Source organism: Geospiza fortis, unplaced genomic scaffold, assembly GCF_000277835.1.
Source record: "Geospiza fortis unplaced genomic scaffold, GeoFor_1.0 scaffold145, whole genome shotgun sequence".
NCBI lineage: Eukaryota > Metazoa > Chordata > Aves > Passeriformes > Thraupidae > Geospiza > Geospiza fortis.
The window spans coordinates 3,418,170-3,427,581 of NW_005054362.1; the positions used below are offsets into that span (position 1 = coordinate 3,418,170).

The 9,412-nt window shown below is 54.5% G+C and overlaps 1 protein-coding gene across 1 annotated transcript in view; it reads left to right on the plus strand.

Annotated features, from left to right (window-relative positions):
• SH2B3 (SH2B adaptor protein 3) overlaps positions 1-9,412 on the plus strand; it is a 16,603-nt gene that overhangs the window by 451 nt on the left and 6,740 nt on the right. The window contains exon 2 of the mRNA XM_014308237.2: positions 1-158. Within this exon, the coding sequence (XP_014163712.1) occupies positions 1-158 (158 nt within the window). The remainder of the gene's footprint in view (positions 159-9,412) is intronic.

Sequence of the window (9,412 nt, forward strand, 5' to 3'; positions counted from 1 at the left end):
CCCCGGAGGTGCGCAAGGAGGGGCTGCTCAAGTACGGGCTGCTGGATGAGAATTCCCTGGACAGCGGGACGCGCTGGCAGCGCTGCCGCCTGGTGCTGCGGCGAGCGGGGCCGCCCGACGCTGAGGAATTCGTGCTGGAGCTCTTCGACCCGCCCAAGGTAAGGACCTGCCGCCTCTTGCCTGCTCCAGACAGTGATGCTGAGGGTCCCTCGGCTGGAAATGATGCCTGGATGCCAGAGCATCCCACAGGGAGGAGCCGGGCCACGGTGCACCCAGCACCACGAGGGTTTCTCACCACGAGGGGCTCTGATGGGTTTGCTCTGCCACTGCTCTCCCTCTGCTGCAGCCACACGAGGCTGGGCCTTGTTTGTTTAATATCTCTGAGAAAGAAACAAGGCCACTCCTGCGGGTCTTGTCTGGGGAGTGAGAGATGCTGAGAGCAAGGTGTGCTAATTGCTGCAGTCGGTCAGTGTGTCATTGCATTTCTCCCTGCTGGGAATCCAGAACTGGGTTTTCCAGCTGGAAGCACAGTGCCTGCCTCCTGAGCTGAGGATAGAGGCTGGTGGCCTCCATCCCTCCCATCCCAGCCTCATGGACTCATTCCACCAAGGTGTGGGGCAGCCCAGTCTGATGAACCCCAAATTCACCCTGTCCCCTGTGCTGTGCCTCTAGCAGCCTGAGCATCTGCTTGCCTGGGCAAGCTGGGAGAGGAAAAGGGAAAATAGGAATTAGGCTCTGTGCCTTCTCTGCTCCCAGTGGGACCCATAGTTTTGCTTTTTGTGAGGAGTTTTGTGACTGGAAGTTCAGCTCTCGAGCTCCCGTGGCGCTGAGACGTGGCTGGAGTGGAGATGATGCAGGATGTGAGGGAGTGGGGAGCGATGTGGGGGGAGCTGGGGTGTTCAATCTGTAAAAGGATGGTTCCTCCACATGGCAGGACTTGCACAGGCTGTGATGGGATGAATTTTCTCTCTCTCTTCTTTTTTTGTTCTCGTTTAACTTTGATGACAAACTTGTGCTTTGGAAGGAGGAAACCTCCGGTAGAGCTGGAGCCTTATCCCTGCCTTCAGGGCAGCAGGGTCAGGGAGCAGCTGGCTGAATTCCTGCTATTTCCGTCAAGCGACTCCAATATTAAATATTTGAAAAAAGAAACAACATCAAAATTGTAACATCTGAAAGTAAAAGCTGCTTTTGCTCCGTCATGTCAAGGGTTGCAGTTGTTTGTCCCCGTGGGAGTGTGTGTCCCCATCCCGGGGCACAGGGAGGTCAGAGGCACTCTGGGGCACTTGGAGGGTGCTCCAGCAGCTGCATAGCACTGCCTTTTTTCCCTCCCTCATCCTTTTTCTCCATTTTCCCCATTTTTCTTTTTTAAAATCCCTTATTATTTTTTAAAATCCCTTTTATTTTTTTCTTCCTTTTTCTTTTTTCACTTCCCCTTTTCTTTTTTCAATTCCCCCACACTTTTTTTTTTACTACCCCCATCTTTTTCTCCCTATCCCCCCCTATTTTTTCCCTTTCATCCCTTTTTCTTTCTTTGCTTCCCTCCCCCTTGGGAAGCAAGCCCAGCACATTCTTCCTCTCCCCACATTCCCTGCCCAGCTTTGACCCAGGGGTGGGAGACACTTCAAACAAGACGCTGACCAAGTTCCCCCCGTGCTCTGAGCATTATTCCTTGCAGTCTCCACGGGATGGAGATTTCCTGGTGCTCCACATCCCCACGAGGCTGGAGACCCCAGAGCCTGGAGCCGGGGGTTTCTCAGCCAGGCCTGCGGAAGTGGTGGGGGGATGTTCCTTGCTGGATTTTGCAAGTCTCTGGATTAAATTGCTTCCTGTGCAAATATTCTCAGGGCGGCTCCTTCCTTTCCAATTCCCTGGGCCAGGGCCAGCTCCCTTCTCCTTTACAGCACAATCAATCCTGACCCTTTCCCAGTAACTGCGGTTGAATTCCGGGGGCGGTGGAAAATCCCCCGCGGTGCTGGTGGCTCCCACTCCCCAAACCCAGCACGGGGCAAACCACAGAGCAGTGAGAACAGAACAGTTTGTTGGGGGGTGATTTTCCTTTAAAATAACTAAATAACACTCAGCAACCCCCTGGGAATGGCTGTGAGGAACCCCTTCCTTTCCATCCTCCTGCACTAGGATGCTCCCAGGGTTTTTCCACGGCTTTTTCCCCATCTCATGGATCTGTTCCTGATTTGTGGATGCTGTTGATCACCATAGAAAATTGATGGTTTGAAATAAGCAACTGTAAAATCAGTTCTTGGGATTTTTCAACCCCAAATGATCTCTGAACTGTGAGGTTGGTTACCCTCAGGGTCTGCCTGGAAACAGCCTTCCCTCTCTTCCTTCCCCCTTCCCTCTCTTCCTTCCTCCTTCCTCCTCTTCCTTCCCTCTTCCTCCTCCTTCCCCCTTTCACCCTGTAAATAACAGGATGCAATTGAAATTTCATCTCAGCCTCAGGGCTTTGCAGCATCAGGCCAAGCCCCCACATCTCCACCCCCTTGGAATGACCTTGGAAAAGGCAGGTGCGTGGAGAAAGGAGGGGGGGTCCTGCTGCTTTTGGCAGCTTTTATCTCATTTTCCCCCCCCTTTCTCCTGGTGCTTCAATGGGGCCTCTGAGCTTAATCCCATAACGTGCCTGGCATCAAAGGGAGTGGGGGCTTTGAAGAGCCCTGATCCCATTTACTGCTTGGGTGGCTGTGCTGGGTGAAGGGGTCAGGGAGCTGTGCTGGAGAATGTGGCAACACCTGTGGCACTGCCTAGAGTGGGCATCCCCTGCCCCAGGCGTGTGCCACAGGAGGGATGAGGATTTTGGGAGGGGATTTTGGGAGAGGGAGCAGCTCCCCTTGCCGTGCTCACAGCCACAGCTGGCTTGGTTTGGGCATGGCTCCCTCCTCCCTGGAGCACTGGAAAAATGATGATGCTGCCAAGGAGGGATCTGGGGATGATGGGGTCTCTCCTGGGAGAGGGTCCCTGCCTGGCTGCAGGGCACAGGACTGGGGGGGTAGTCCCACCCTGGGGACATTCCAGAGGCCAGAGTGAGGTGATGATGCTGTGTGGAAGAGGAGCTGGGATAGAGGGATGTTGGGAGACCTGTAGTGCTTGTATATATGGCTCTATATATATGTGTGTGTGTGTGTATATATATAGAATATATGTATATTTGGCTATATATATTATATATAATTTATATATTATAGATGGCTATATATATAATATTATATATATAATATATTTTATATATATAATATATATTTATATATATTTCTTTATAAAATTATATATGTGTATATATATATATATATATATATGTGCCATTGGACATGTGAGCATGGTCCTGGCATTGCACCCATGTGGATTCTCTGATCTCTGCTGTGAGGGCAACACTCACCAGTTCTCCATGATTTCTTTGGAGGCATTAAGGGTTTTCTCCTCTCCCACACCATTTAATCCCATACAACCTTTAGGACTGGGTACCTCTGAGGTCTCTCCACCTCCATAAATTTCAACCAGAGCTGGCAAACCCAGGTTTGTCCGTTTTGGGGCTGCCCCGTTCCTCAGCTGAGCCCCAGCCCCACATCCCGAACTCCGTGAAGCCGTGACTCGCAGCGGAAATGTCCCGAGCCGTTTCTGTTGGCCAGATGTTTTTACAGGAAGGGGAAGGGAAATGGGATTTGCATTTGTGCTGCTTTCTTTATAGCATTTTAATGAAATCCAGCGCGTCCCACACATTGATGGCACGCCGGGACTGGCCTGGAGACTCCTTCCGGAGAGAGCCCTCGGAGCCTCTGCCCCAGCTCAGACATCTTTGCTGGAGCCACGGGAGGAGCTGTATTTTTATCTCTGCTCAGTGTGAGGCTGCTTTGACTTCCTTTTTTTTCTTTTTTTCTCTTTTTTTTAAATTTTTTTTTTCTTTTTTTACACCTTTCACCTGAATCTGGTTTCTGAGAACTGCCACCTCCTGAGCCAGCAGGTTCCTGTCCCCGATTTTTGGTGCTTGGGGTTGTGAGTGGCAGCTGGTCAGGCATGGGATGGGGCACATCCCAGAGTTTTGGTCTCCATTCCCTATCCCTGCTCCTCCTGGAGCTGCTCAAACATGGCCTGAGTGGCTCAGCCAGGGAAGGGCAGTGGTGGAGGATGAGTTTTCCTCACTGGAACACTTGAGAAGAGTTTTCCCAGTGATGGGAAGCACCTCAATGTCCCATCACCCCATCCCTGGTCCAGGAAAGGGCAGGTTTGTGTCAATCTGGATCCTCAAGGGGCCACATCTCTCTCGTGGCATCTTTTCCTAGCATTCCTGGGGACTGCATCCCTCTCTTGGCATCTCCATGGGCTGCATCCTGTCCTGATGCAGCTGAAATGTCCCTGCTCACTGCGGGGGGTTGGACTCGTTGACTTTTCAAGATCCTTTCCAACCCAAACTATTCTGCTCTTCTATGATCCCTCTCCAAACATCCTGCTCCCAGCATCCCTCTCCTGGCATTCCCAGGGACTGCATCCCTTTTTTGGCATTTCCAGGGGCTGCATCTTGATCTGGTTGGTGTCCCTGCTTATTGCAGAGGGGTTGGACTGGGTGGCCTTTGAAGATCCCTTCCAGCCCATATTATTCTGTGATTCTGTGATCCTGCTCCCGGCAGCATCCTCAAGGATCGCATCCCTCTCCTGGCAACCCCAAAGACCACACAGCCAGGAGCTGGGAAAACTGCTGTGATGACCCTGGAGGGGTTTGGGTGTCCTTCAAATCCCTTGGGAGAGGCAAAACCTGCCCTGAAGGCACCTGGAGCTGCCCCAAAACCCTCGGGCAGGCTCTCCCCGGGGCAGGGCGGGCGCATCCTCTCTGTTCTTCGAAGGCACCGGGGCTGGGCGGCCTCAGGGCTTTGTGAGATTTTGGTGGTGACTTTTGCTCTCTTCCCCCTCCCCCCCGGCTCTGTTTTTGGGTATCGAGGGGGGGTGGGAAGGAGGGCGAGGAGACAAAGGTTATTTGTCATTTATTAACCACAACTTTTTCCATCCTTGGTCATGCACGGAAAAAACACTTTTAGCAGCGTAACCACAGCCCCGGCGTTAATTGCTGAAGAGCAGAGTTTCTTATTTTGGAAACTGTTGCTGGGATGGGGCTTGCCAGGGCCTGGGTGTGAGGGGAAGGGTGCAGGATGGACCCCAATATCTGCTTCGTTGAACTCTGGGGTTCTGGGCTCGGAAGGATTCCGTCCTTTTAACCCCATCCTTTCAAATCTGCCCCTCCTGGGGCTGTTGTCCTACTGCCCCTGCTTATCAGAGTGTCCCTCCCAGGGATGCTGCAGGGCTGCTCGGGGTGGGAAGCACCACGTGCCAGCTGAGAAGTGGGCAAAAAAACAGAGATATTGGGCAAACCACAGGAAAAAGGGCTGGGAAAGCACTCAGGGAATGCATTGCTCGAGAAGAGCTGTGGGTGCTGGGTCCCCACAGCTGATGTGAAATGCCTAGTGGGGTTTTTTTTGGGTGGTTGTCTCTCTTTTTTCCCCCTTTTTCTTCTTTTTTTTTTCTTCTCTCTCTCTCTCTCTTTTCACGGCCCAGGATGTGGTTGTTTCGAGGCTGAGAGCTGCTTCTTTCAAAGGTAAATATTTATGAGAGCCTGTGCAGGCAGCACCGGCTCTGGAAGGATTCAAGGATTCATCCCAGCCCTGCTGGGGGCTCAGCTGGGGTGGACCCTGCTCCTTCCCACAGGCAGGTCCCAGCTCCAGTGCCCGTGATGGGCACTGTGATGTCCAATGTCATTTTGGGATTGTGTTTAAAACACATTTTGGGCAAACTCACTTCCTCCATCCCCAGGCGAGGGGCAGGAATGAAAATACCCATCCAGTGGGATTGAATGCTCCCACGTGGCCTTTTGAGCCTTTTCCATCATCCTGGGCGATGCAAAAACCTTGGGAAAATCCCAAGACACCCCAGGGCTTGTGGGGAGGCTGCAGAATCTCTGCTGGACCCCCTCATTCCTCTGGGGCTGAGGTTTGGGGTGACTCAGCCCTGGCTGCAGCAGCTCCCACTTGCACGCAGACACCTTGTTTACTTTCCATGCTCGTTATTTATTCCAGGAAATTATTAAAGCAGCCCACGCTGGAACCGAATCTGGCATAAAATAAATTATTAAAAAAAAAAAAAAAAATCAAGGGTCTGGCAAAAGCTGTTTACAGATCTTGTTTATAGCCCCCATCACCCTCAGCCCTGCTGTGTGAGCTGCTGGGTTCACTTGGAGGGATTTTGCAAGGTTTTGGGGAGCTTTGCAGGGTTTTGGGGAGTTTTGTGGGGTTTTGGGGGGGTTTTGCAGGGTTTTGGGGGGTTTTGCAGTGTTTTGGGGAGCTTTGCAGTGTTTTGGGGAGGTTTGTAAGTTTTTGGGGTTTTGCAGAGGTTTGGGGAGTTTGGGAACATTGGCTCATTCACGCAGAGTGTTTTGGGGAGGTTTGCAGGGTTTTGGGGGTTTTGCAGGGTTTTGGGGGAGATTTTCAGGGTTTTGGGGAGCTTTGCAGTGTTTTGGGGAGGTTTGTAGAGTTTTTGGGGTTTTGCAGAGGTTTGGGGAGTTTGGGAACATTGGCTCATTCACGCAGAGCAGGGAGGACGCTCAACGAACGATGACCAGATGATCAATGAACACAATCCAGGGATGGGTGGGGATTCCTGGACCCCCCAAATCCCACCCCAGCCTCACCCCGCGGCTCTCGGGCGCTGTTTGGCAGCCCCCGGATGGATCCAGCGGGACACGGGGGCTCGGGGGGCGCTGGGCTCGGGGCTGTTCTTTCTCCCGCAGCCGCCCAGCGGGAACAGAGGGACCTTTGTGCCCCCGAGCCAGCGCTCCGGGCCGGCACAACGGTGTCCCTTGTCACCGCTGGGCACGGGCCCCTCGGGGACAGCTCTGTGCCCTGGCCCGGCCTGCGGGATGCTCCGAGACACGGCGTCCTGGGAGCTCCTTTGTGCGGGGGATGCTGGAGGGGTTTGGGGTTTTTTTGGGAGGTGGGGGATGTTGAGCTCGCACAGCAGCGGGAATCACCTCCCATGTTCCTGTTTGGCAGTCGGGGAGCTCGACTCCAGTTCCCCAACTCCAGGCTCCAGTTCCCCAAAGCCAGAGCAGGGCCCAGGGTGGTGCTTGCTGCTCTTAGGTGGTTTTTAAATGAGCAGAGAGGCAGGAATGTTTTGGGAATGTGTCATTCTGAGCTAGGGGCCCCTGCAGCAGGCACAGAATGGCCAAATCAATGGGATTCCAGTGCCTGTCCCAAAAACCAGCATTGGCAGGGGCAGTCCAGGATGGATGGATCTCTCCCCTTGGGATGAGCTGTGATGCAAACACCTGAGGAAGAGCACTGGGATTAACTGTGCTGTCAGCTCCCCCAGAGCACTGGGATTAGCTGCTGGAGAGAGGGATTAATCAGCTGCAGATCCCTGAGGATGAACACCAGAGTTATCCATGGTGCAGATCCCTGAGGATGAATAACTGGAGTGGTTGTGGTACAGATCCCTGAGGATGAACACCAGGATTAGCTGTGGTGCAAACCCTGAGGACACGTTTTGGGATTATCTATGGTGCAGAAGTCCTCAAGGATGAGCCTTGGGTTTAACTCCCAAGGGAAACCACCGGCGGGATTTCCTGCCACACAAAATCCCCGAGGATGAAGGCTGGGATTACCCTTGGTGCAAACTCCTGAGGATGATGGCTGCTCCAGCAGACACCTTGGACTCTCCAGCAGAACCCTTGGAGCCTTGCAGGGCCCTGCTGCCTCCCCCTGCCCTGCCCTGGCACCAGGGGATGTTTCCCACCCAGTTCACTTGGCATTCCCTGGAAAAGGGCTGTGTGTACCCACACTCCTGGAAAACGTCACAGCTTCCCCCAGGGCTGCAGGCACAGGATATGGGTTTGTGTCCATCCAGCACAGCCAGGCCAGGCCAGGCCTGGCCCTGCAGCTTGGCTGAGGTTTGTCCCTTGCGTAAGGGCCACAGTGATTTACAAGAAGTGACAAATCTCGCCCGTATCCGCTGGGGACCTTGCACAAGGGCTCAGGCACTTCCCCACCTCCCGTGGGTGACTCAGAGTGGAAGCGAGAGCCGGCGTGGGGAAACCCCCGGGGCGTGGAGGGGCCGGGGGCAGCTCCTGCTGCTCTCGAAGGATTTGCTCTGCACGAACGTGGCCTGATGGCCCAGACACTGCCATCGTCACCGTGCCACTGTCATCGTCACCGTGCCACTGCCAGCGTCACCGTGCCAGTGCCATCATCACTGTGACAGTGCCATCATCACTGTGACAGTGCCATCACCATGCCACTGCCGTCATCACTGTGCCACTGTCGTCATCATGCCACCGTTATCATCACTCTGCCACTGTCACCATGACACTGCTGTCACTGCTGTTGACATCGCTGTGCCACCACTGCCAGACCACCACCCTCATCACTGCCCTGCTGCCATCATCACCAAGCCACTGCCACCGCTGTCATCATCATGCCATTCTCGTTCTTGGAGAGCCACCTTCCCCCTTTCCTGAGTGGGAAAAGCTCCCCCAGCCCCCTCAGTGTCCCCTGAGCACCCAGGCAGGACATGCTCCTTATGGCAGCAGCTCACAGCTTCGTGGGGAGAGTGTTCCTGGCACAGGTGGGCGAGCTGGGAGGAGCTTTGCTCTGAAAAACGCCATCAATCCCAAATATCCTTGCTGGAGATTCAGCGGGGAAGCTGATGCTGGTAGGGTTTGGGGCTAAACTGGAGCAGCACCTGTAACACCCTAAACATTCCCTCCCATCCTGAGCATCCTGAGCGCATGGAGCCAGGCAGCAGCTGGGATGTTCCCATCCCTGCAGTGCTGCCGGGGCACCTCTTGCCGAGAAGGAGCCCGTGGGTGAACCCCTGGTGTGTTGAGTGTGCACTTTTGCTTACTGAGAACTCCCTTTCCCGGTAGCGGCCGCATCGAGCCGGGCATCTTGCGGTCAGGCGCGGCGCCCCGGCAGCGGGGGCCCCGTGCCTGCGGTAGGCGCTTCCCCGAAGCCAGCCTGGCTTTTCGGGCACCGTATCTCTGTGCTGCATCATTTCCTTCTCCCTTCACGCTCCAGCTGCGCTCTCCACGCCGAGAGACGCAGGGGGCTTCGGCGAACTCCCTTTTCCTGGAATTTCCCCGTTTCCTGAGAAGCCGACCCCGGCGCTGTGGTTGGGATGTTGATAAAACCCTCCCAGGGTCATGCCGGACGTCACAGCTCCTCGTGTGGGAAAGCGGCCAGGACGAGAGATCTCCTTGCACCTTCTCCACACACAGGACTTTGCACGGGGCACGGTTACGTTCCAAAGGTGGCAGAAAAATCGAATTCCTCCGGGATAAAGCGGCGGCGCCTCACGGCAGCCCCGGTGGCCGTGATTGCAGCACGGCACAGCTGCAATCACTGTCATCAGCGGGCCCGGGGCT